We start from the raw sequence: 27,894 nt of genomic DNA, 5'->3' as shown, positions 1-27,894 counted from the left end.
AATGACAACGCCCTTTATAAGATGGTAGTCTCTTGCATTCATCCATTGTAGTCTAGAGATCAGGGAGTTCTACGTCCAATACATCTTTTTCTGATGTACGCACTAAGACATCAACTCGACTTTGACTTAGATTACTGGGTGTTCAGATCTATTATCTACTACTCGGGGTACAACAGCTTGAATAAAGTTTACATGATCCAGTGCTACGTTCTCACTGCTTAAATTGTTTCTCTAGGGAGTAGGTGTTCACCGCAGTGAGTTGATCGAGTTGTCCGATTTTGATCTTGTTGGGATTAGGCAGTTGTCTTTGGTTGGGATTAGGACTAGTGTAGAAGGACTTGTGTATAAGCGAACCCATCCCCAATACACACCAGCTGTAACCGAGGAAGATGTAGTTGAAGAGGAGTCGATTGTGGTTGAAGAGCACCATCAGCAGCCTTTTGATCCGAGATTTGCGTTGACACCTCTTTTCGATACGACTCAGGGTAGTTCTTACGCACCTCCACCACTGACTAGTGACTTTTTTAGTCATCTTCGAGATGACATTTTTTGCAGGTTCGACTCCCTCGAAACCAGGATGACGGATCAATACAACTCCCTCTAAGGACAAATTGCAGATTTTCGCCAGGATATGACTGATTGTGTTGATGCCTTAGAGAAGGAGCAACGTAGGATGTTTGATTATCTTTAAGCTAACGATGATGATGAGGACGAGTGATTTTAGGACCAGTTACATATTTTGATACACTCATGACTATTCATGTATTTGGTACTTGTTGGTTATGTATACTTTTTATGTGATTTTTATTTTGCTCTTTAATTGTTTATGCAAATATTTCATATAATAGGTCCTTTCATTTAGTATATGTCTTTAAATTTTTACTAATAGTTTTTCAAAATTGTATTTTCAAAATTCTCCCTTCAAATTTTATCTTCAAAATAAATTTCAAAATATTTTGTCTTTTTGGAGCAGCCTAGATCTTACCGTAGAAATGCATGTTTCTATAGTTTTAGCAGTCAACATCTCACAAACACAGTAGGGTACCTTGCTTGTGTATTTTGAAATCTAGAATGGTGTGAGATGCTTAGGTCTTAGCCTAAGATTTCATATGCTTAAGTCAGTGCATCGCTATAAATCTGGGGTTTAAACAAAACATATTAATCAATTTGGGTAATCTGACTAGTAACAAACTAGTTAGAATGATATGCTCAAATTAACTAACCTGAATCTAAAGTTATTATCTTGTGGTAGTTAGCTAAGTATGCAGGTTGGACATTTCATCATAAGGATTTTTTTAAAACTCATGCTTGGACTTTTAGGTACTTATCAATTTTAGGGGAAGCTTCAAATTAAATCTTTCACAAATTTCAAATTTTTTCTTTACAAAATTTCCATATTCTTTCTCTTTTCAAAATTTTTAAAATTTTGCCTTTACTATAATTTTTAAAATATATTTTTCAAATTCTTTAATTTACAAAATTATTAAATTTTTTTCCTTTATCAACTTTTCAAAATTTACCATTACTAAAAATTTTCAATTTTCAAAATTTTACTTTACCATTACTAAAAATTTTCAATTTTCAAAATTATTTACTTTACAAATTTTTTTCAAATTTTTCCTTTATAAATTTTTAAAAATTTTACCTTTACAAAAAAATTCAAAATATATTTTTACAAAATTGTTATATTTCTTTATCAACTTTTCAAAATTTTGTCATTACTAAACTTTTTCAATTTAAATTTTCAAAATTATTTACTTTATAAATTTTTTTCTTATTTTTCCTTTATAAATTTTCAAATTTTGTCTTTACCTAAATTTTCTAATCTTCTTCAAATTTTATCCTTATTTTATATTTTCAAATTTTCCTTTTTGTCTTGCCCCAGAGGAGTCTCTGTTCGAAGAAATTTCGGCAGCACCTCCCCTGTACGGGTGACAATCTGAAGCATTTCTACAGGCATAATATACATCAGCCACAGACGGCTGGAATATACACACAACCACGCAGTTATATATATATCATCATCCTACACGGCTGAAACAAAACCAATACAGCGGATAAACATAAAATACAAGCCCATACAAAACCAAATAAAACACTGCTAGCCGGCTAGGCTTACACCACACAACCAAAACAATACTCCGAACACAAAACCGGAACACAAATTAAGCTAAGTACACAAATACATATACCAAAAAATAACAATAAACAAAGGCAGAGACAGGTCTTCTGATGTGACGTGGGGACCGGCAACCAGGATACTCCAAGCGTCTCCATAAATAACCTAGTACCTGAAAAAGATAGTGTCCACGGGGGTGAGTTCAACAACTCAGCAGATACCTAGTTGACATGTATAGTAAACTATAACAAATAGTAATAACTATGGAGTACAGTCTCCTGAACAAAAGAAGGTAATGCACAATAAAAAAGACTGAAGAGTACTGTACTCACCAGGGCCACCTATCAGAATAATCAGGTCGTCCGACCGGAAGTGTCATAAATCCTGTATGCATGTCAAACATATGCATCCATCCAAATGCAGCATATAAGTGCATCAAACACAAGCAGTAAATGCATAAATGCGTATGATGTCAATGATGCGTCCTGGTCACCCCTGACGCCAGTCAGTCATCTCACACACAATAGTGAGGTCGAGTGGGTAGGGCTGTGACAACCGTGTACTCTGTCGTCACTACTCCTGATGAGTGACCGAGTGGACGAGATGCTGTCGGAGTACACCTATCCTCCTACCCCAAATCATAAATGGGGGAGCGCAATGCTCTCAACTCCCGGTACACGATGACGGGGAGGAATCCCTGCCGGCTAACACGTTGCATCACGCTACCCATGAGCGGACCAACGAAGCCAAATAAATTCCCTGCTGCAACACACACTGCCTGAATCGACCACTAACCCATGAGTGGTGGTGTGTGCAGATCCATGTAACTGACGATGTGCTCAACAATAATGGAGCGGACTATCGCACAGCATGCAATCATGATGCATGACACTAAGCATAGCAATAAACTGATCAGCATAACCATATCCATATATATAAAATGAGTACCGTAATATCGATGGTCAAATACGAAGAACTAAAGTACACAGGTCAGATAGGATATCAAAAACCTAGGTCCTGAACATAATAAGCATAGTATGTCACTTCCTCACTGAGCATATATATAATCATATGGGCACTAGCATAAAATGCATAACAGGTGAGCAAACAAGCATGTAACGAGTATCCGGTAGTGACGTACCGAAATAAGGACGAACATAATTATTACTAAAGGCTATAATCTACTAGACATATCAACAAGACATATCAAAAAGATAAGTCAAGGTACCCGCCTCCAATGTAGATCGAGCTAATCAACATCTATGTCGAAGTGCTCGTCCCGAATCAACGTCCTGCAAATCACATGATTATAATTTAGCTAATTATATATGCAACAATTAGCTAAATCTCAACTCAACCTAATTAGGGAAAACCCTAATCAAATAACCCTTTAATCCCTTAATCTTTCCAAAACACTATACATCTTATAATCAATTCAATGATCCTTGATATCGATCATAACTCTTCTATTAATCAAAATGTCAATTTGATTAACAATCCATCATAACAAATCATGATACTAACCTCATAATCCTATAAATGATCATGTGACCTACTACATCATGTATCAAAATTTACTATACCATACCTCAAGCTGCACAGATTAACAACCTCAATCCCGAAAATGAATCAATCCTCTGTTCACAATTAACACTTAAATTCTTAGAACCATAACCAAATTCAATGCAACAACAAAATAATGGATTTAATTTAGTACTAATCCAATTCTATACACTTCTGACCTCAATGCAACACTGCAACAAAAGAGGTACTGCTGGAACCCATCGGATCAAGAAGGAGAAAGTGGTGATCGGCAACAGGGACAATCCACAGCAAACAACCTACTGGAATCCATCACTTGGCACCTTCTCCATGACCACGACAGTGAAGAGAGGACGAAGCCCGGAGCTAAGGCTCAATTCACTGGTGGCAGTGGAAACTAGGGCACTGGCAGAGGGAAGCTAGCAGCCGGTGATCAGAGCACTGGGGCGAGGCCTCATGGCCGAAGCGGATCAGGGCAGAGGGGAAGAGGCAAGGAGACCGGCGTCGGCAAAAGAGAGGAAAAGGGAGAACCTCGACGTCGGCTGTAGGGCGTCGGCGCTGCTCCATGTGGTGCTGGCAGTGGCGGCGGAGCGACGCAGAGAGATCGGAAGAGAGGAATAAGGCGCTATCGGGAATGGCTAGGGCACGGTAGCGGTAATCGGAGGGCGCTCGATGGCTGGTGACTAGGGCACAGGTGAGGGGGTCGGCGTCGGCAGAGAAGGGAATCGACTGGGCCGATTAGGGCATAGCTTGCGGTCCGCGAGGAAGACACGAGGAAGAGAATCGACGGCTTGCGGCAGTGAGTGAAAGAAGAGAAATCAAAGGAGAGGAGGAGAAGAACCGGCGTTGAGGAAATGGAAACCGTCGGTGTTGGGGAGAAGAAAAGGATCGGGCACGCGGGGAGTCGGCGAAGAAAAAGAAGTAAAGAAAATAAAAGAAAAAGGAAAAATAAATAAACATTTCCTCGCTAAAACGGGGTAGCCGAAACAGGCTTTTCCGGGCCCCATTTTAATCCCCGTTAACTCGTCCGTACGAGCTCCGAAAAATTCTCGAAAATTTTTCAAAAATTTCAGAAAATTCCCTTATCAATATTTGCCTATTTTTCGGTATTTTACACTTTTATCAATTTTCTACACTAATTATCTAAAAACTTTTTCATAGCTTTAATGTTTTTGAGTATTTACCTAGTTTTTAAAATCTAATTTTACTTAAGTCTAATTGTTTCCCCTAGTTTTGATGTGTGTCAAAGGGGAAAAGATAAGAAATTCAAGAGGAGTTATATAATTCAGGGGGAGAAAAGAGTTAAAATATTTGTTTATTTATTTAACTCTGTATGTTAAACTTAACTGAGAATCTTAAGTTATCAAACATCAAAAAGGGAGAGAATGTTGGTGTAGGTTGCATCATAATCAAACCTAAGTTTTGATGTTGTCAAAGGTTCATAGTTAAATCTTGTTATGATCTAACAAGTTGACCAAGTGTGTAGAAAGCCCTAATTAGAGTCTAAGCAACAAAGACTTATTAGATCGTAGAAGTCAGGCAGAAAGCCCAAGTGGATTAAAAGAACTTGACACTTGGCAAGGAAGCTCGATAGGTTTGGAAGACTGAAGATCGAGGGAAAGTCCTGGGTGCCGATCTAATGCTAAGAGGCAAAGTCCAAGCAGTTTTGGAGGGCTAAGATTTTGCGAGTAGGTTGAGGTAAGCAACTGGAGGAGCGACGGTGAGGTCGTGTTCCTAAAAAGAACAACCTAAGATCGTTGATCCAACTGAAGAAACTGGAAAAGTTTTCAAGTTGAGATAAAGATAGTTCTATTGTCTAATACTACTCATGCATCAAATATAATATTATTGTGCTATCCTTTGCTTTGCAGGATTATATTGTCTAACACTATTTTGCATATTCGGCTTGATCGATCAACCGAACGCAGAGATCGGTCGATCGAACCAGGTGAACTCAGACCAAAGATCAGATCAGAGCAGAACAAAGTAGAGTTCGATCCAAGTCTGATCGGTCGACCGAATAAGGGGATCAGTCGACCGAACCTTGATAATGTAGCACAGATCAGACCAAGCCGAAGTAGAGAAGGAAGTCAGGCTGATCGGTCGACCGAACGTGGAGATCAGTCGACCGAACAATTATCACATTAAAGGCACATTAATGAAGAATCTCGATGAACGAGAAAGTGCACCGTTCGGTCAACCGAACCATTCAATGTCATAAATGCCCGAAGATCGGATCTCAGCGAAGAAAGAAGGGAGCGGGTTCGGTCTACTGAACCCAAGGATCGGTCGACTAAACGTTGACCATTCTTATAAAAGGAGCTCGAGGTTCGAGACTCAGTAACGAATCAATTCACCAATTCATTTCTGTGCAAAGTTGCTTGTACTACTACTCTATGCTCCATCTTCAAGCAAGCTACTACTTCAATCATGCTTCGACTTTCATCTACCGTCGGTGTAATTTTATATTGCATGCATTGTACTTAGTTTCAATAAGATAGTAGGCTATTACTGTCTTATATTACTCATTGTATGAATTACTTCTTTCCGAAGGTTTCAGAAAGAAGAATTATAGTGAATTGTCCAACTGTGCGATCAAATATCGTGAGTCTTGGAGTAGGGGTAGACCTAGGCTCCGAACCAAGTAACCGAATCGTGTTCTTTATTTTTCCACTGCATTACTTTGGTTTAAACGTTTAAAAAGAAAAGAATTTTTTTAAAGGTGATATTCACCCCTCTCCTCCTCCTCTATCACACTTTCTCGATTCTTCAGTGATCTCATACTTAATTACATATAAATGGGGGTTTGGATTAAATGGATATAGATTTAATGTGTAGATCCAATAACCCAGTTCATTAAGATTAATGAGTTGTTAATGATAGATGAGCTTTATGGTGGATAATTCCTATAGGTTGGGTCGGGTATATATAGGAAGAGATATGATTCATTAGGGCATGTTGAATCTAGCTTTCTTTCTCTTGCTTCTTCTCCTCTATTGAAAAGGGCCTTGGATTGTCGGTTCAATTTTGTGAAAGACTTTCGTTACACTTACCGTATCTCCAGTGACAAGTAAGCCTTATAATAGATTTAGGTCAACTTTTCGCTAATTATTATTTCAATTTTAATATTACTTTAAAGATTAATAATAACTAAATTTTATTATAAATGCATCATTTAATTCATTATTGATGTAACACAATTCTTACTTCATGTATTTATCCCTTGCTCATTTGTTTTTCTCTTCAATTAACATGCTTTCTTTCATCATTTTCAAAGTGAGCACACCATCTCGAATGAATTGCTAAGAGAAACAACAAGAGTATCCCAACTATCAAGCAAGGAACTGATCAAATATGAATCTCATCGTTTAGCTTCATGTCTAATGTTGCCAACTGAATTAATTTCTCCTGAAAAACATTCAAATGATTAGAAATGAGAGTTTCATCTCTTGAAAAGAAAAGCTTCGAACTGTACACTTTTTTTTTTTATAGATATATATAGATGACCACATTAACTTTTATTTCATTAGCAATATATTGATATCACTTCCTTATTGAATTTTACCAATTGTGATACTCGGTGGAATATTAATTATCCTGTGGGCGGATTTATAGAAAAAAATAAGAAGAAATAATAAAGAGAGAAATTATCGTGCTTAAGATTTTATCAAAAATTAAAATTTTATTTAATAATTGAAAATAATTCTTTAAATAATTAAATAAATCTTAATCCATAAATATTTGAAATACCCAAAAAACACCTTAAATATTTAAAAAGAAATAAAAATTATTAAACATAGTAAAAAAAATATCCGGAGCCTCTAAAAATACCATAAATGATGTTTTTTAAATTTAAAATTTGACTTGTTATGAGTTGCATCCAATAATAAATCTAGATTTCTGAATGAATTTTAATTAATTCAAACTAAACAGTGTCCCGTTCTAATACATAAATAAAAAATTATAATCAGTTAAAACTCCAAAGATCTTCTTGGATCCATGCTTTCTTGTTCAACTTGGCTCAATCTTTATCAGACTTATCTTTCGATTTGTCTGTATAGTCTGAAAGTGTAACTTCACAATCAAGTAAATCCTCCATTCGTAATTGATAGACATAAGTTTAATCATAGTATTACCACTATTATTTGACTCCCATTAATTAGCACAAGAATAATCACTAAACTTGTTGGGAAAACCAATAAATCTCTAATTAAAAAAATCATATAATGAAATAAATAAAATTTTTTCGCTTCTTAATGCAATCGGATAGATAAGCAGACCAATCAAATAACTGAGTAATAATAAAATCACAGGAATAAAAAAAAATGATAACTGAATCCAACAATAAATATCAGATAATTTTTTTTTATACTTTCATCAAATGACATAAGGCGATTTATTTATCCACTGTCTTTATCAACCCGTCTCTAGTCAACACGGAGGAGATAAAATCATGGATGACTATTAGCTATTAGTATAAATGGTCAAGGCGTGAGGAAAGATATGCTCGAACACGTCTAATTTCGATTCCAAAATCTCATATGACAATATCTCATGTTTCAACACCGTCCTAAGGAGATCTGATACTCTCATCAAACACAAACGAGAAAGAAAAATCACGATCCAAATCTTGATAGTCCTCCAAAATTGGAAGGGGATTCGTCCATGAAATATTTAAATTTCTCTTATTCATGTTTTTTCCTCTCTAGCGGTTAGAAATTTTTCTTGTGTCACCGCTCGATTACATCAAACTTTGTGCATTTTGAAACACAATAAGAATTTTTTTCTGATATCACCGCTCAATATTTTGGCACATGCAAGCTTTGACATATATATAACTGGTTTAAGATAAAAAAAGGACAATCATCGGTCATTATTACGAGGGACCCAATGCCTGTCTATGATGCAACGACAAAATATTTGGTCAACAAGGGCTGACCTTTGCTTAAGTATTTTAATGTAAGAGATATAAAAGTATTAAAATGGAGGACAAATGAAGGACCTTCATAACATAAACACATATATTTCATTTCTTCTCAATGTGAAGACACTCTATTTGACCGATTTCATGATTCGAATCTTAACTAGCATTGCATGATAATTTTTTTAAAGTAGAACGAAAAATATAAGAAGTTAACTGTTAGTATGATCCATGTTTATGCTTTTGGTTTTAGGTTTTTATAGGGATATTAAAAATAAACTTAGATCTGACGATTTAATATGAGTCGATTCAATATAATCAGATTCGGATTGAGATCGGATTTGGATTGACCCGAATTTAGATTTTAATGAATTTGTTATGAATAAATTAAATTTTATTTTAAAAATTAAGATATTTTTAAATATAATAATAATAATAATAATAATAATAATGAATTATTGAGATAAAAATAAAGAATTATAGTAAAATAGTAAAGGAAAAAAATATTTTGAATTAAATTTTTTAGATTATTCATATTGCAGATTCGAATTTAGGTGTTTGGATTGAATTCAGATTTGAATGAGTTCGAATTTAGATTGAAATAAAAAAAAAAAAATTCATCCGATCTATTAAACTTGACACCCTAATACTTTGGGCCCGGCTAAACTACCCGGAGACAAAGCATTCTCCAGTTATTCTCTCGCTCTCCCTTTCCCCTCCCCCTCGCCCTCCTCCAATGGAAAAGGTCTGACGTAAACAAAACAAGGATGAAAACGCGGTGCCCACGTGTCCTTATGCCATTAGTTGAGGAGCAAGACTGCGTTACGACAAGTTATCACGAATAGAGGTACGAGGCTCCGAAGCTTCCCCGTGTGTGTTTTTGGAGAAGGGCAGCAGACGACACCTCTCCCAACTCGAAGCCCTGTCGCGCAATTGTTCGATTTCCAATCTCTCGGGCGGTTGCGGATCACTCCTCCAATCTCCCACCTATTTCAAAATCACACCTTTCGGAGGCTTCGGCTGGATCGAGATCCGCGCTGTGCAGCTCAGAATCCCCGATTTGCGGGTTAGTACAGATTGCTGGAGGGGAGCTGGGAGTTATAGTGATTGAGTAAGGGTTAGTGAGCTTCGTGTTGGTTTGGCTAGCTCAAGCTTCAAAAGTTGGGATTTTGGGGGATGTTTCAGTGAGGAATTTGCTGGTTAGGGTTTGGGCAGTATTTCTCAATTCCGTCGGTGGTTGGGTGGAAGGCATCTCATTGTGTTTCATGGCTTACAAGCGGCTTCTTGGAAGCTGAGGAAGAGTGAAAAATGTTCTATTCTCAGTTTATCTTGGCCAAGAAGGGTCCTCTTGGTACTATATGGATTGCCGCCCATTTGGAGCGAAAGCTAAGGAAGAATCAAGTTGCAGATACTAATATTGGCGACTCTGTAGGTTGGTATCTCTCAATTCATCACATAGTTTTTCCCCCCATTTTATCTTTTTCTACTCTCATGCTAAGCTATCATTAGCGTGGTGGTGACCTTTCAGTACTTTTCATTGCTTAACAAATAACACATATATAAAGTGACTTCCGCTAATGTGTCGACAACTTGTGATAGTGGGAACCCAACTTGAAGTTTTTACATCCTGGTTGTGCATTTCATCGCCAAACAAAAAAAAATGAATTACACGTAGTTAAGGTAGTGTTATCATGTGCTAATCAGGTTGTGTTGCTTTTCATTTATTTCAAATAATGTACAATGATATAAAACTAGTAAAGTTTTTTGAATAACTAAAGTGATATAAAAACAGTCAGACATACTAAAAAAATAATGATGTGATGGAATACCTTGCCTTGCTGTGAATTTCTTCCATATCATATTTTTTTTTAACAAACAATTCAGCTGGGAGTACTAGCTTCAGGATAATTATCTTGGTTGCTGATATAAACCTTGGGTCATATCCAAAGGGAGAGGAGAGGACTAAGAAAAAACTTGAACTAACAACAACATATAAATCTCGACATAAAAAAGGGGAAATTGTCAATAAGGATCAGAATAAATTGAAGAAGCAACAAGCATCATTTGCCAATTGCAAACACTCCTACACTAGGCCCTTGGAAGGGAATCAAAGATTATTGGGCCTTTCAAGCTCGATCCAAAGCTAAAACCACCTATGGACCCATGCGTCAATAACAAATTGGTATTAGAGCCTACTATAGACAAATATCATCATTGTTAATGGAGTCAAATGAATTTTTAGGATCTGAAGTTGTACTGAGAGAAAGAAGTTCCACTGACGACTCATTGAACCGAGTATTTAACTCCATCAAGATGAAATCTATTGCTGCATTAAAAATATCAAATTGGTAATGATGCTCAACTGTAGATCATGAAGAAATTCTTCCCACACTCATTGTCTAAGTTCTTGAAGGATATTTTTGGTAGTAGAGACAAATGTAATAGCAGTTAAAATGTCTTGAGATTTTTTTTTTGAAGAAGTTGACAAAGAGTATATGTTGTTCTCATAATTTTATAAATTAAGTGCAAAATGAATACAAATTCAAAGCTTGCCATGTTTTTGTAAATCCCCCAAACTTCAACCTTAGCCCTTCCATTTGGAGAATGGTTATCTTTTACTATGTAATAGTGAGAACTCCAATGAGTAGCTCCTTCTCGCTGTAAATTACCAATCTGGAATCTGATTGGCCCCATTTCCAAAATCACGTTCTCCAATTTTCAACATATGCTCAATTTCATTTTTTTTGTATAACTCAACAATGTGCTTAGTATAAGAAGTGACAAAATTGTCCAAATGAGAAGAGAATTCCCAAATGACACTTTGTTGAAGTCAATGTCTGTTGTAATTGATAGACAAAACAGCGGACATAGTATGCATAAGGACAATCTCTAAGAAATAATACCTGAAGCCCATCTCATGCGCTGCTCATATTACTAGCACCATCATTTCCTTGTCTCTGATTTTCATAACTTGGAGATCATGATGAACAAGAACATTTGATATATATATATTCAATGTCATTAACACTTATGATGACAAAATTTTTCTTTATCAAAATCCCATGATTGTTCACAAACCTCAAGATAATGGTCATTTGCTCCCATTTAGATATATCTCATGCTTCATTAACAAGAATACAAAAACATTTATCTCCAACTTCTCTATCAATCATCTGTCGTACTTTATTTACCATAATATGTAAAATCTCTTTCTGAATTTCTGGAGCGATATATTGGCCATTTTTTTGAGCATTCTCAAGTACAACTTCATCAATTTTTGTACTCATTTTTGCAAAAGTCTTCACCGATTTAAGAAAATTCCGACAATTAGATGAAGATAGAGATTCATCGTTACCTCTAAAGGCACAACCTTGAAGTGGTAGCCAATGAACAGTTACAATTGAGGTTGTCAAATGATTTTTCTCCTTTTCTTTTTTAGATTGAACATGCATCCAGGGTTTGAAATGTCGTTCTGTGCCGCCCGGCACGGACGGTTTTTATCGTTCCGCTGGGCGGCCGAAACCGGCACGGGAGGCGCCCCCGTCTCGGCGGCGCAGGAGGAGATGCGAGACTCCTCCTTCGGCGTCGGAGGAGGCGCGAGACGCCTCCCGCGGCGTCCCGCGGCACCTCCGGATGCTTCCGGCGCCCCTTCCGGCGCCGTTGGAGGCGTCCGGCGACGCTTCCAATGTCGTCGGACGCCCCCCGCGAGATCGTGATGATCGATCGCGGGCGCGATCTCGCGTACTGCGTTCGCGATTTTTTTTTTTCTGTTTGTAATAATTATTTATTTTATTTAATTAATTTAAACAATTCCTAAGGAGGATGTGTGATATTTCGAAGAGGCTTTTATAAACCTAGTTAAAGTATCTTAATAAAATATATAAAAATATATTTAAAATTAAAATAAATTCAATAAATTTTATTAATTAATATTCTGAAAAAATAATATTTTAAATTTCATTTAAAAATTTTAAAAAATATATAATAATTCTTATTTATATTCTAATATATTTTAAATTTCATTTAAATTTTTTAAAAAATGTAAAAAAAATCTAAATTTTTTTTAAAAAATTCTAATAAATTATATTTATATTCTGATTTTTTTTTATTTTTTAAAAAATTTTTACTTGATATTTTTTACTATTTAAAATATATATTATTTAATTAATAATTAATTAAATGAATAAATAGTTAATTTATATAATTATTATTAATATAAAATAATATCTTATATTAATTATTATTATTATTATTATTATAGATACTTCCATTTTAATTTGAATTATTGATATATCAATTCTATTTAAATAAAATTATTTTTAATTATTTTTTCTAACAATATTAAATTATTCAATAATTGAGAACTTATAATAAATCAATATACAACTTATTTTTATATACTCAATAAACATATTTATCTTATCATTATTATAGATAAATAAAAAATACCGAAACTGTATCGGCACGGTATGATACGATACCGAAACCGTATCGTTCCGGTCTGAGACCGAAATCTCGGCACAGGTCGAAATTTTAAACCTTGCATACATCACATTATTAATATATTGCGAGGGACTCATTAAATTTTCAGCCCTTCTATCACACATAGCAATATGGCCAAGAAATGCACATGTTTTTCCTTAGTTTACCCTTTTCCAATTGTCAAATCCTTCATTGACTAGTGTCGAGATATTAGACGAATTAACATCATTCAATTGAAGCAATTTTTTTATGAAACTGACGATTTTGACTTTCAAATTTTGTACCCGAATACTCCAACATATCTGGTTGATAAGACCCCATTTTTAGATATGAATGTCTTATCTTATCTTGTACATTAACATGATATTCACATATCTGTTTTCTTTTTACCATGATCTCGTTCAATATAAGTAGAGGATGATAGATGTTTGTTGCTAGGATAGGAAATTGAAGGAATTTGGACACTGGAATTGGAAGACTTTTATTAGATTGATGTTGCATTGTAGAGACTGTAGGAATTGAAGTACTTTCACTAGTTTGACGATCTCTCTTCTTAAAGAAAGAGGATATCAATGTCTTTCCTTTCTTTGCAGCAGATTGATGTTCCATTTTGAAATAGTTCCAAGTTATATCCCTAAAAATAACAATCAAATGAATAAGCAAGTATAATTAATCAATGACTCAATTACTTTATTAAATAATCTTAATTATTATGGTGATTTTTTCTTCCCACTATTGGCATTAGGCCGAAGACGAGAAACAAAGTAAACCAACAGACCAAAATAAGCAACAAAATAACTACAAGGATGAAAGGAAAAGAGAATGGAAGTTTTACTCTCTTTTCTGATAGTCTGGGCTAGTTTCGACGACAAGAAAAGGCAAATAAGGGTTGCTCTTGTTGGAGAGGAAGAAGGACTAGGATTGCAGTTGGTTGGCTGGAAAACAACAAAAGGAAGGGAAGAAGGAGGAGGGCTGCTACTTTTGAGAAGAGGAAGAAGAAAAGAGAGCTGCTATTGGAGAAGGAGAAAAGAAAAACCACTAAGATATGGGAAGAAAAAAACAGGGGAAGGAGAAGTAGGTGCATGGAGGCAAAGCAATGGGAGAGACGCCGCATACGTGGAAGAGAATAAAAATAAAGAGTGAAGATAATAGGTTTTCTCAAAAATTCTGTAACTCGTTTTAAATCGATTGAATCGGTTTAACCCAATTAAACTTTGTCCAGTCATAACTTGGCCAAATCAACCCCAATTTGGACCAACATACTCTTTATCTCTGCACCTACCCAATAGATTTTGTTCGACCTCAATCCGATTTTAATTCAGCACTTTCACTTTGTGTTCGATGATTCCATTCGTTTATTTATTTATTTTGTTAAAAAATCCAATACTTAAGAAAATGTATATAGATAATTTAAAAAAAATTAGGTTGGGCTATAGCCCACGATAGCCCTTCCCTGGATCCATCTCTAGATTTTATAGTGTAGCATGTGTTTCTTGCCTTTATGAAAAAATTCATGGGGGCATAAAGACTCAACAACACACAAACCATTCGATGATTGACTAATGATAAGAAGGCCGTAAACGTGAGTTGATCTCTTCTTCAAACTGTGATAAAGCATTCTCATCCGTCCATACGTGCAAGTGTTGGTTTGTGCTAGTCGGGGTAGATGAAGAAGAAGCCCTAGAGAAACCTCTTGAATACTCACTAATGACCATTGAAGGGGTTCCTCATTCTCAACTAATGTGAGTGTCAACTACCATTTGTTCACACTCTTTCTCAATTCTCATCGACTTAGGAAATGCACATAGCTTTATTTTCAAACAATTAATCGCCATATCAAAGTTAGAACAAGATGAGAACCTCAATGTTCGGTGGTCATCACTAATGGAGAACGACTCTTAAGGGATAGGGTTTGCTAAGGGTCCACCTACTACTAGGCAAGGAATATATAATTGTTGATTTCTTTATTCTTCATCTAACAAAGTTTTGTCATAAGCACACTGGGTCCAGTCCTCATGAACTTCTATGCAATGAGCATATAATTTACAACATATAGACAACAAGTAAAATTGAAATCGACTCAACAATGATCAAAACTACAATCCTTCGAAGATATGAACAAACTATAGCACCAAACCAATGATCACCTACTCCATGAGACAAGAGAGCCGTGCCAACAGAAGACTCACAAAACAAAGCTAATGATTTATACAAAAAAAAAGGTTTGATTGCTTTAGGACAAACACCATTTTAAATGGGTGGGCAATGATATAGACCAAGTCATATGCAAATTGAGAGGACTGGGTAAAAATTTGAATGAATGACAACAAATAAATCTCACCCTAAGAAAAGGAGAATCTATCAATACGGAACAAAATAAATTGAAGAAGCAACAGGAATTGTTCTGCAAAAATAGTTAGCAAAATTTTGAAATAGTTGTAAATAACTCTCAGTAGGAGAAGGGATGCAGGTCTGTAATTGTATAAAGAATATAAATTAACAAAGTTCTCCTTTTTATTTCTCTATTTCTCTTTCTTCTTCCTCTCTTCTCCTGCAGTTGCTTCCCACCTTTTTTGTTACATACTCACCGCTGCCTCTTTTCTATCAAAGCCATCCATCTCTGAAATTGTCGATGCTGGTTTTCCTTACTGGCCACTTTCACACTGGCTTTCAAAGGAGAATCGAAGGACCTTTCACACCCATCTGTGTCCGATTTGAAGCCAAACTGCCTATGGGCCCGATCCTATGCACACGTTCATAATAGTCACATACTCCTCATGCAGTCCTTGAATATTCCATTGGCTGATAATCACAATTTAAGTGTTATTCTCTTCTGACAGTAACCGTGAGACTAATGACTGCCTCGTGAGCATATTCGTTTTCCGTAAGTGTTTTGGTTCTGAGTTGTACTTATAATTGTTAAAGGAAAACCTTACTAATCAGATGCATTCCATGAGCGAGTCACAATAAGTTATAGTAAGTTGATATTGGTCCAATTTGTTAAAAATTTTATGAATGTGGCATATACAGGCAAATAAACTTTCAGTTAGTTTTTGGAACTTTATTATTTAGCCTAAGAACAACAATTGGCATTATCTTATCTATTTTTGTTATACTTTTAAATAAAAACCTTCTCATTTCCTTCTAATTCAGTGAGTGAATAATGAGATTACGGGCTGCTGGAGTATGTCTCCGTATTATATGGTCAAAATTTGCATTTTCTTGTAAGCATGATTGCTTGGACTAGCTATAAATTTTATTTGATATCTTTGCTTCTTTTGTTCTGGATGTTCCATGAAGTTTTACAACAACACTAGAGAACTAGTTTGAGTTGGTCAATGAATATGAGTGGACTTTTTAGCAGAATGTTGATTGAGAATTAAAGGGAGTACCTAACAAGGCTAGGATTAAACCTTCCTGATTCCATGAGCACAAAAAGTTTTGGAACAACTGAAAGTATTTCATGCAGACAATTATATGTTTACAAAGAAAAGGTGTTTTTTTCTCACAATTTTGCACTGCATAGTGCTAATTGGTGTGTAAAATGCTTATCAGAGCATCTGGGTATTAATGCTCAAAGTAAGTAGCCTAATATTCATTTTTAACATGATTCCAGACATGCTACTGAATAATGCTTCATGAGCTAGAGAAAGTAATAATTCATTTTTTTTTAACCTAATACTTACAATGTAAGTTCTTACTGAATTTAAGCTGCCTAACATCTTTAATCTTTATTTGTTAGGCTGCTTTGGCTTTATCTGTTTCTTTAAAACTTTTGTGCAGATTCTATTCTCTCCCCTGAAGTTCCAATTGCACTTCGTCTATCAAGCCATCTGCTTCTAGGTGTTGTGAGAATATATTCTCGGAAGGTGAACTATCTATTCCATGACTGCAGTGAGGCTTTGCTCAAGGTAAAACAGGCATTCAGATCAACTGCAGTCGATCTTCCTCCGGAAGAATCTATTGCACCTTATCATTCCATTACTTTGCCAGAGACTTTTCATCTAGATGATTTTGAACTACCAGATTCTGCTATTCACGGGTTAGTGCTGGCTTCCTATATACTTGTGTTGTGCATCTATTACCTATTACTGCACTTCTTGTGGCTTTGTGCAAATGTAATAGATTTTTTCTTGAGAAAACATCTCTTGGTACTTAGATTTTATATGGGATAACAAATTCATTCTCTAACAAATATTTCCAAAATTTAAGTAGCTGATCTTTCAATACTATGGCAAATCCATGCCTCCATTGAATTCCCTATCATAAGGTGATGGGAAATGCCGCATGACATTTGAAACCGTTTTGGATCATGGGTGGCCCTTACATCTAGAAAGTGCATACCTGGTGCATACTTGGCAAGTAGAGTTAAAAGCACTTAAAGGAAGAGGAGAGAAAAAGGGAAACAGTAAGCATCCTACTTGCCTTCTACCATATTATGGTTTCTTTGATAGTGTTGGTGTTGAAGTGGAGAGAGAAATTGGAGTTGGCCCAGGTTCCTATTAGTCTAATGGCAACATCAACGGTCTTCCTTGGCATCATGTTGATAACTGTCGCCTAGGCCCAGGCTTAAGTGACCACGCCTATCAGCAATAGTCAGCCATTCTTTTCTTGATCTCCTTTCCCCTCCTAATTCCTGCTTTATCATGTCTGTTTTCCTGGCAATAACATACTTTCTATTTAGCTTTCAAAACCTTCTACCAATGTGTTTTGTTGTTGTGAAAAGGTTTTATTCTTGTGTAGGCTTAATGATCATTGGATGCCTTGTGCGGTCAGGTGTTTTTTATTTTGTTTTCTGTGAGAAGTACATGTTTTGAGTTGAAAAGGTATAGAAATCACTTTTAAAAATAATCTGGTACTGATGAATGTTATAATTTTTATGGGCAATATTCTTCTGTTCTCTCAAAATCACATATTTTTGTAGAACCAATCCATTTTGAAAGTATTTCCAATTATTTAGGATTGGAGCAAGTAGAAGTCAATGTTCAAGGTGACACTCTGAGCATGTAGGTAGTGTGGAAGGAGGGCAGTGAGCAAGGAGTGAGCAAGAAGGGTAGCAGGAATGGAGGATCAGAGAATAGGGATAAGTTAGGGTTTAAAGCATAGATAACTCATATCTTATTTGAGGAGTTCATGAGGGTTACATGTGATCCAACTTGATCTAGTTATGTGCCATGTGGCATTCTCCTCCACCTTATGATTGGAGTTTTATAGGAAATATTTGTATCTGATAAATTGTTTTTTCTCTTGTTTTTTTCAACTTCTCTTGTTTTATGATAATTTTCAAGATTGACTTGCGGGTTTTGCAGTGATTTTGTTGATCACCATGTCAGTACAAAAGAACAGATTACACTTCAAGATACTATGGATGGAACAGGATATTCCACATTACAATTTGGATTGGATGGTTTGTATCTAGATTACACAGTATAATACAGTCAGCAGTCATTGGCCCCGTTAAAGTTTCAATGATTAATCAATTGTTAGTTTTCAACAGAAACATTTGGTGATGGAACTGCTTCCCAGATTGGTTTAGAGCTTGAGGAGGTAATTCCAAGTCTTGTATGTCTTTATGTATAGTTTAACACAACCATATTGTGGTTATCCTGTGATGAAAAAATTATTTCAAGTATTTCCCTTTGATTCCCTATGTAATTGTTGAAGTAATCATTCAAGCTTACCATGATTGTTATGGCATCATAGTGGGTGTGGAAGGATACTATGTTATTAAATTTATGATGACATTGTGCTAAAAAGGATAAATTTTAGGGGCAAAATAGAATTTTTTTTCTCATTAGAAGCAACATATTGGCAATCAAGTGTTTCTCTAAACATGAAACATTTTATGGTTATTAATCTGCAAAAATTTTAAGCGAAAACTTACAAAGAAATTTCATTTATTCCGTTAATTAGAATTTTTAGTCACTAGTTTGATACAGAGGTTACAATTTTCTTTAGAATATTTTGGTTGTGGTTCTTGTATAGTTACATTGCACTGAATTGTTATGCATGAAAAGATTTTATTCAATTTAGAAACCACTATTAAGTGTTGTTTTAATTATACTTGCAATTTCTGTATTATAGCTTTGGTTTGAGATGTAACCATATTCTATTTTTCTTTCTAGTAGTGTAGGGAAATGGGTTAAGGTCTAGTAAAACTAGGTTTTGTCCAAAAGGGGTCATGTGCTATTCAATTTCACAGAGTTCAATTGATTGCTTCAAATGGAACTTATTGTTGGGGTTGAACTTCTATCTTAATTTGGTGAATTATCTAGTTCAAATCTAGATTTAAATTTCAAGAAGTTAACCCTATGTCTTGTTTATTTACTTGTTTCTAAATTTGTAAGGTTGGGTTTACTTGATTAACAAAGTGTAGATAACCTTGTACATTGAAAGGGTGGACACATTGGAACAAAAGGAAAAAAAACATTAAACACAAAGGCAAATTTGGTTTGTATTGATTTAGCCATTGATTTCACCTCTCCATTTTGTTTGTCTTATGTTGGCTCATCCATTTAAGTTCTTGGCCTCATTTTGGTCCATTTCCTTGTCAAGTGCACACCCAGACAATAGGTTTCTCAAACTTTGTAGTTTCCTGCATCATAGCTAGATTTGTATTGGTTACTTCTACTTAGGCAAAGCACTTCATCCATCTCTTTTTTTCCATATTGATTGTTATTACCTCTCTAGATTAATATTGCTAAAAAAACCCTCTCAATTCAACCTAATAATATGGAATAGTAAACAATCTATTTTAACAAATAGTATAATAATATCAAATATTACTGAATAAAGAGCAACTCGGTGCACGAAAACTCTCGCTAATGCGGTCCCGGAGAAGGATTGGACCACATTGGCTCTATTATACACAGTCTTACCCAACATTACAAGTGGCTAATTTCGCGACTCAAATTTGTGACAGGAAGGTCACACAACAACTGCTGCACCAAAGCTTCTCTTCATCAAATATTACTTAATACTTCATATTAATACATGCAATTGTGCGTATCAATATATTTTTAATTATTGATTCTATATTGGTAAAATACAATTTATTATACATCAATAATGTGAAAGCTATATGTTGGTTTAATGATATAATAATATTTGCCTTTTTTGGAATATTATTTATTAAATAATTATAATAATATGATTTTGTTAACCTAATAATAACAATAATTCGAAATCACTAATAATATGACTATTCCAATTAATTAAATTTAGTGTTTATTATTTATATTGTGTTATTATGTTATTTCATGACATGTTTTTTTTTAGGATTGAACATCATTTGTCATCTTTTATATTCAATTATTTAATTTGTCACTTTCTATTTTTCCCAATGATTCCATCTTGTTGGTCCCAACCAATAAACTGATACGTACATGTTTTTATTCATCTGATCCTTTTAACAACCATGGTTTAAACAATTATTGTTTCATATTGTTAGCCAAACAAATTTTGTTCTGCTCCACCATGACTGGTTATGAGCTGATTTGCATAGGTCAGAAATGCCAAATATTTGTATTATTAACGTTTTTTTCCACACAGGACCTGTTCTTGGTGGAGGATAATCACCCTTCTCAGCATGATGCAAGTACTCAGGTGTCTGATGAATGGTACATTCCCTTGCTGAAGACTTTAGTAACTTATGGTTTTTAAGTTCATTTAGTTCTTTTTGTTTCCAATCATGACTTTGCAGATACTTTTTTTGGCATTTTTATTCCATTATGGTGTTATCGAATTCTAGATTTGATCACCATTATAAAGCTAGTTCTATCGTTTCCTTGTTCATGCTACCTTAGTTGGTTCGTCTGCCAACTATGGACGACGAAGCTGGTCAAAACTCATTGAGGTTATCTGCTCGAATAGATGGTTCACTTTAGATATACAATTGGGTTGGCATGTGCTATTTACTTAAATTTTCATGAAGTCACTTTTGTTAAACGTCTTCAAGATTGTTTCAGTGTTTATGATTTAATGGTTTACTTTATCTATACTGAAGCTGATAAGACACTTTTACTTTGCTGTTGATTTATAGGGAAGATCCTAGTTTGAAATTTTTTAGCAATGTATATGTTTTTTCCATCCTCCTTTTCTGATTTTTTGTTTTTAAATTTTCTTGACTGTCTTTCTCCAGTGCTGTGCATCATGATCAATCTTTATTTTCTTTTCCTCTAACTCCAATGGATATTGATGATGATGACAAAAGTGGGATAGTCAAAGATAGAGATGTTGCAGATTCGAAGGATATTTCTCAATTTTCTAATCCTCAAAGTATGATCTATATGAAAGAGTACAACATTCAGACTCCTGATCTCAATGAAATCTTTTCTCCTAGTGATGCTGTTGAAGATGTTTCTAGAGAACCTTGCCAATCTTTTATTTCATCAAGTACTACTGGTGTTTCAGCACTAGTGGTTAATTTTGCAGATGCTCCTTCAACTGATGGTTTCAGGGAGGAAATATTTTCAGGTAACATGAATGAAGTTCCTGCTATAAGTTCCCATCCAGACCCTTCGGATTCACCTTGTACAGTGTTGATTAGACCTGATTCTCTCTTACATCCTGGGCATCCACAATTAGCGACTTATGAGCTTGATTCAGAAAATACAGGGCAAGCTCCTTTCTCTTTTTCAGAACCTCCCAAACATAGAGAACAAAGAGTTTCAATTGATGAAACTCAAATGGAATGTGGACAGAAGAGTATGAGTGATTTGCAGGATGGATGCACTTTTGGTCAAGAGAAACTTCGTACAGCTGATGAACAAATGGAAAACCATGGGGAGGCCATATGTCGTGAAACAACTCAAGTTGAAGGTTTGGAATCCTGCAGTGCTTTGCATGAGTCAATTCCTTCTATATCCTCTCTTCACATATCACAAATTGATACTGAAATATTTGCAACTCCCAAAACATCTGATGAAAATTCACATGCATATGGTTTGGTGTGTGTCAAAAATAGCAATTCATGTGGGGCTGAAACTCAGCCATCAAGTTGTTGCAGTGTAGATTATATAGAAGTCAGTCCAAGCTTCAATGGAGATTCATCTGCATTGTGTTCCAATATGCATTTGTTATCCTCTACTTCGCAGGCCAATGAAGCAAATGTAATCGTCCAACCAGATGAAACTTTAACACAAAATGTTTCTGGAGTTTCAGTTGAAGAGCCAGCTATTTGTTCAAACTCACCCAGGCAAGAAAATAAGCTTCATAAAAATGACTCTTCCTTTGAGCTGCAAGGTTTGTGGTTTATAAATTTCTTTCCAACAAGCTAGTTCTTTCTGAAGAATTGACATCTGATTTTGTTTTTCTTTCCTTCCAGGAAATGATTCTCACTTACCTAATTCTACAGATACTGAATTGGAGTTGCAACAGAATCCACATGACCTATTTACAGAATCTGCCAAGGATAGCAACAAAAACGAGTTACTGGCTGATCCGTGCCAGAAAGACACAGAAAAGAATAAATTGAATTGTTCTGTTAGCTCTGATTTCCTTGAACCTGAAAAGATGCTCTTAGCACCTACTGGAGATGGTGATCAGACAAATGAATTAAGTCAGGTAACTGAAGAAAAGGGGGTGATAGAGTCTGATGGAAGTGTTAATAGGATCACCAGTCTCTCTGGGAAAAAGCGTTGTATAATGGAAACCACATCAGCTTGGCAAATTGACAGCTCAGGCATAGTCTCAGGAAGATCACAATCTAGAAAAAACACTGACTATGTTCCAGATGATGATGATTTGCTAGCTTCTATATTAGGTATGTGAATGGTTCTATGTTGCTTAGACTATATATGCATTTTTTTCTCTATCTTATTAAGTCTCTATCCTTCAGGCAAGCCTCTAGGCAAACTATTCCTATGTTGTGTCAAGATATTTCATGTTATCAGATTTTTATCCAAATTAGTATTCACATTCATGTTGAAATTTTAATGAAACTTCATGTTTTTTTCAGATGGTAGAAGGACTTCACTTTTGAGGATAGGACCTACACCTACCCTTAGAGAAACTTCTCTAAAACGCCCTAAACTCATACCGAGATCAAGTGGCCCAAAGAGGAAGGTGCTATTGGATGATACTACAGTTTTATATGCTGAGTATGCTTTCTTTACATATCTTGCTGTATTTTGTTATCTGTCTTCCCCTAAATCTCTGATCATGCAAAGGTAGTTTTTAAATAATTTCAAGAAAGTTTGAATCATTTTCCCAAGTTTTGTTTCTACTGCATGAAATTTTCAAAAGGATCAGAATAGCAACCAAATGGTACAAGGTAATATGTAAACTTATCTTTGGTATGTTGGAGTAAAATAGTTTAATACTCATTCTTGCTTTGCTTTGAGGTTATTTTCGCATTATATTATATAACACAGATGGTAAGAGATAAAGAAAGGAATAGAAAGTGCAACCTTTATGAAATATAGTTATGTGCAGTGACTTTTCTTTTATTGGTTCTCTAATATTTGTGGTAAATTGTGAGCTGCACATGTAGTTGGTGATGCCAAGATCAGCTAAGCATTAGCTTTTATCCAAATCACCAAGAGGCTGAGTAGATGCCTGGGCTATAGCTTTCCTCTCCCTGTCAGGAAGATGCTTCATATATATATTGCTAGGTCTTAAATATACTAGGAAAATAGCTATGGACAACTGTGGATGAATGTGTTGAATAAAGTTATGAATGATGCATCTATCATTGGTTCAAAGTTCAAACATGTATCCACGCCTGTCTAATTGAGAATGTGCATATGTTGCTGCTCATTTAATGATTTCTTTTCTTCGTTTTTTTTTCAGTGTAATAAGGCAGCAATTAATAAGTACTGATGACATAAAGCGCATGAGGAAGAAGGCACCTTGTACACGCCCTGAAATCTTGATGATCGAAAGGTGTTCACTAGAAGATGAAATTTTTAATGAGTTTATAATCACTGGTAAGGGCAATCTTTATGTTAGATATTCATTGTCTTCTCCACTTTGCTGATATTACCTTAGATTTTTAAACACTCGAATTAGTTTTGAGACTAGTTATACTTAGTGTTGTTTTGATTATTGTAAGAGCATAATGTCCATATTGTCAAAATAACCTCTTGATAGCCATCAAGGTTATTTTGGTCAATCAAACTGATACCTAAGTTTTTGAAACATCTGATCCTCATTACATTTGACAACCATGAACTTAAGCATTATGCAAGCTGAACCTAAATTTATCAAGATGAAGTTTGATTTTAGTTCAGAATAGTCATTATGTAGGGCCAAAACAACTCATTTCTGAGATTCGCCCTGGATCAAGGTTTAAAATCTCGACCCGTGCCGAGGTTTCGGTCCCGGACCGGAACGATACGGTTTCGGTATCGTATCGTGCCGTGCCGATACGATTTCGGTATTTTTTTATTTATATATAGTAATTATTAAATAAATATGTTTATTGTGTATAATTTTAAAATAAGTTGTATATTAATTTTATATAAATTCTCAATTATTGAACAACTTAATATGGTTAGAAAAAATAATTAAATATAGTTTTCTTTAAAAAAAGTTGATATATTAATAACTTGAGTTAAAATTGATACATCATAATATGTTACCTTATTAATACCAAAAGGAGTGGCGTGAATCAGATGGAAGCATTGGTTCTTGCGACATTCTGCTTATGTCAACTCCATAGTTCTCCAATGACTAGATTAAATAAGCATCCCATGATATGCAATATTGATATTGATTTCTCCACATGTTCATCAGCGTGTCTCGATTCATCACTGGATGTTGGATTTGAACTGGCACCACTGAAATCGGAACGGGTACAGGCACAGGATAAGGATAAGGATAAGCATACGTCCCCGAGCTCTGGTATGACGGATCACCATATGATGCATCAGAGTTATAATAAGAAGGTTACGAGTATGATAAACTTTGACTAAAATCAATCTCAGCTAAACTCTCCCGCATATCTTGATAATTATGAGGTTTCTTTTGTTTGTCACCCTTATATCGACGTTGATATTGAATAGCACTACCTCTAGCTCCATGATCATAATCTTAAATTGCATGTGTGTAATCTATCTCACATGTCCATGGCTCTGGTGCTAGAGTAGGGGGGACATAATTTTTACCACTAGATGCATCACCACTGTCATCACTTCCATGAGTACTTGCACTGCTATCAACATCACTATCCTCATTTCGAACTTCTCGTCGGGCTACAGTGTCAGAAGGTGATGATGTTTCATCACTGTCATCATGTTCTTGCTCATCAATTGCATCGAGTGGATTTTCTCTAATTCTAAATTGACCCCTTCCCATAAAAGCAGGAGGTTTGCCTTTTTCTTTTTTTTTTAGTAAAAATTGCAGGAGCTTTGCCTTTGCCTTTATCTATGGACTTTGGTTGGGTTTGTGATGTTTGAGAACGCCTAGACCGAGATCCAGAAAATCGAAATTCTTGATCAAAAGCTTCATCATCTTCTTCCTGCAGATATCTCCTCTAGCTTGTATTTTTTCAATCTGTTGAGTAAGAAATTGAGATGGTCGTGGTGGGTCTCCTGCTTCATCAAGTAATGGATTCTCAGCCTCAACAATGCTCCACCAATCCATCATTGGATCATTCTCAGTTTGGACAAATCCAATATCAAATGGGTCTACATCACCAGACTCCTGTTCTTCATTCTCTTCTGTGATTGCTCTTAGTTGAAGACGCATATTATAATGAACGTAGACCATCTTCTCCAAGCGACGATAAGAAAGACGATTTCGTACTTTTGTATGAATGAGGGAGAAAGTTGACCAATTTCTTTCACAACTGCTTGAAGACGTTGTCTGTGAGAGAATTCATACTGCAACCTTTTTCAAATTTGGAGTTGATCCTCCATATTGTAACCACCACTCAGCTGTAAGATAAATAAGAACAAAATTAAAATAATTATTTATATTTGTTGACAATAATTAGTAGTAATTTTTACTATATTTACCTGCATCCATTTTATATCTGCATGAAACTGCAATAGGATCGCTAAAAGAACCATATGCCTCTCGAAATAATCGAGTTTCATTAATAGTCTCAGCAATTGATTCTGTGTTTGTATGCAGTCTTGATATTACATGTATGAGGGTCACTAATAAATCATCATTTGTGCCAAGATTATAACGATATTGATATGCCGGATTGAGATTATAGCCTACAATAATTAAACATATATATTTATTAATAACAATATTAAAAATTCTTTATCATTAAAAAATACGTACCGGCCAAATGAATAGGTTTTCCCATTTGATCATCCCATCTTGTAGTGATTATATCAATGTAATGTTGATACTTGGTCGGTAATTGTAGACGCCTCTTAATTTCCTCTTTTGCTTCATGAATTAGGCGGTAAACGTTGCCCATTTGTGGCTTCTTGTCTATATCAACTTTACGTAGAACAACGTACAATGGTTCTACTGCTATAAGAATATCTGCGATATAGTCCCAAAATCTGACAGACATAATAATTTTTTGCATCTCCTTACCTTCAGTCGTGTTAGAATATCGAGAGGCTTCCCAATCCTCAGAAGAGAACATAGCCTTTAATCCGACTTTTTTCTGATTCAAAGTGGCAAATCTAGTCGCTCCTGGTCGCAGAATCTCCCCATCAATAAATTTCCTCATTAATCCATAAACCCAATGATAATTATAGATGAATTTTGTTAAAGATTGACCTTTTTTCACTACCTTCTTCACTATATCAAGCTTATCGATATCTGCTATCATCAAATCGATACAGTGTGCTGCGCATGGTGTCCAAAATAATGTTTGATACCTTTGCTCCAATATCTCTCCAGCCCTTTTAAAGTTGGCACCATTATCTGTAATTACCTGTACTATATGTTCTGCACCTATCTCGTGAACTACACTATCCATCAAACGAAATATGTAGGGTGCATCATGATAGTATGTAGTTGCATCAATAGATTTATGAAATATCACCTTTCTATTGCAGTATTGTAGAAAGTTGATGATGCTCATCCGTGTAGGTCCTGTCCAGCCATCACACATCAACGTAACCTCATATAAGCTCCATTGTTTCTCGCATGATAGGATCCAAGTCTTGATCTCCTCCACTTGTTCATCTAAATATGGACCGGCAATTTCATATGCAGTCGGAGGTTGAATACCAGGACCAGATTTTTCGATGTTGGACACCATGCTACAGTAGTATGTGTTATTTGTTGCATTAGGGGGAATATGATTAAAATGGAAAAATTTAGTAATACTTTTATTGATTGATTTCTTCTTCTCTTTTGAATATGCATCATCAATCCTAGTCTGTTTGCTAGCTTGGTCTGGAAATGCTAGTGGATCAATATCAGCAATATCAACTGCACGTCTTCGTCCCATAGAAGAAAAAAAACGACCAATACCACCTTGTGTTGAAGTAATACGAACACTTGCACTCCTTCCTAATGCTGATGTAGTAGTTGAGCCACTTCCACTAGCACCAGAGCCACTTCTATGTTGCATATTTTGCTCATGGTCATATTGAGTTCGAGAGACATTGAGAGCTGCTAAAAAGTCTTCGTCATTTGGAACTTCACCACGACTTTCCATTTCATCATAGATTGGTTCTTTAGAGCTTCGACTATCAACAAGTTCACGTTCTCGTTGTTTATACTTTAATGCTTTTTGGCCATCAAGTTCTTCTTTCATTGCACGACGAATTGCTTGAGAAACTTTTGGACAATTAGAAACATCCGGATATCCACCAGCAAGATGTTGTTTTAGGCGTGTGACCCTGCCGTCGTGTCCAATCATATCGCAATGCAAACATTGCCAATAGAATCGATTTTTTAATCGACGTGC

At 35.3% G+C, this 27,894-nt stretch overlaps 1 protein-coding gene across 1 annotated transcript in view; it reads left to right on the top strand.

The window, feature by feature from the left end:
- The first annotated feature begins 9,422 nt into the window (after positions 1–9,422).
- Positions 9,423–27,894, top strand: part of LOC121984438 (sister chromatid cohesion 1 protein 4-like) — a 28,360-nt gene continuing 9,888 nt past the window's right edge. The window contains exons 1-9 of the mRNA XM_042537366.1: positions 9,423–10,014; positions 16,848–17,106; positions 18,374–18,471; positions 18,562–18,611; positions 20,616–20,683; positions 21,205–22,307; positions 22,390–22,827; positions 23,023–23,164; positions 23,856–23,992. Coding sequence (XP_042393300.1) covers positions 9,891–10,014; positions 16,848–17,106; positions 18,374–18,471; positions 18,562–18,611; positions 20,616–20,683; positions 21,205–22,307; positions 22,390–22,827; positions 23,023–23,164; positions 23,856–23,992 — 2,419 coding nt within the window. The 5' untranslated portion in view covers positions 9,423–9,890. The remainder of the gene's footprint in view (positions 10,015–16,847; positions 17,107–18,373; positions 18,472–18,561; positions 18,612–20,615; positions 20,684–21,204; positions 22,308–22,389; positions 22,828–23,022; positions 23,165–23,855; positions 23,993–27,894) is intronic.

This window comes from Zingiber officinale, chromosome 5B (assembly GCF_018446385.1).
Source record: "Zingiber officinale cultivar Zhangliang chromosome 5B, Zo_v1.1, whole genome shotgun sequence".
NCBI classification, from domain to species: Eukaryota; Viridiplantae; Streptophyta; class Magnoliopsida; order Zingiberales; family Zingiberaceae; genus Zingiber; species Zingiber officinale.
The sequence above is the reverse complement of the archived record's forward strand: the minus strand, read 5'-3'. Positions and strand labels throughout refer to the sequence as shown.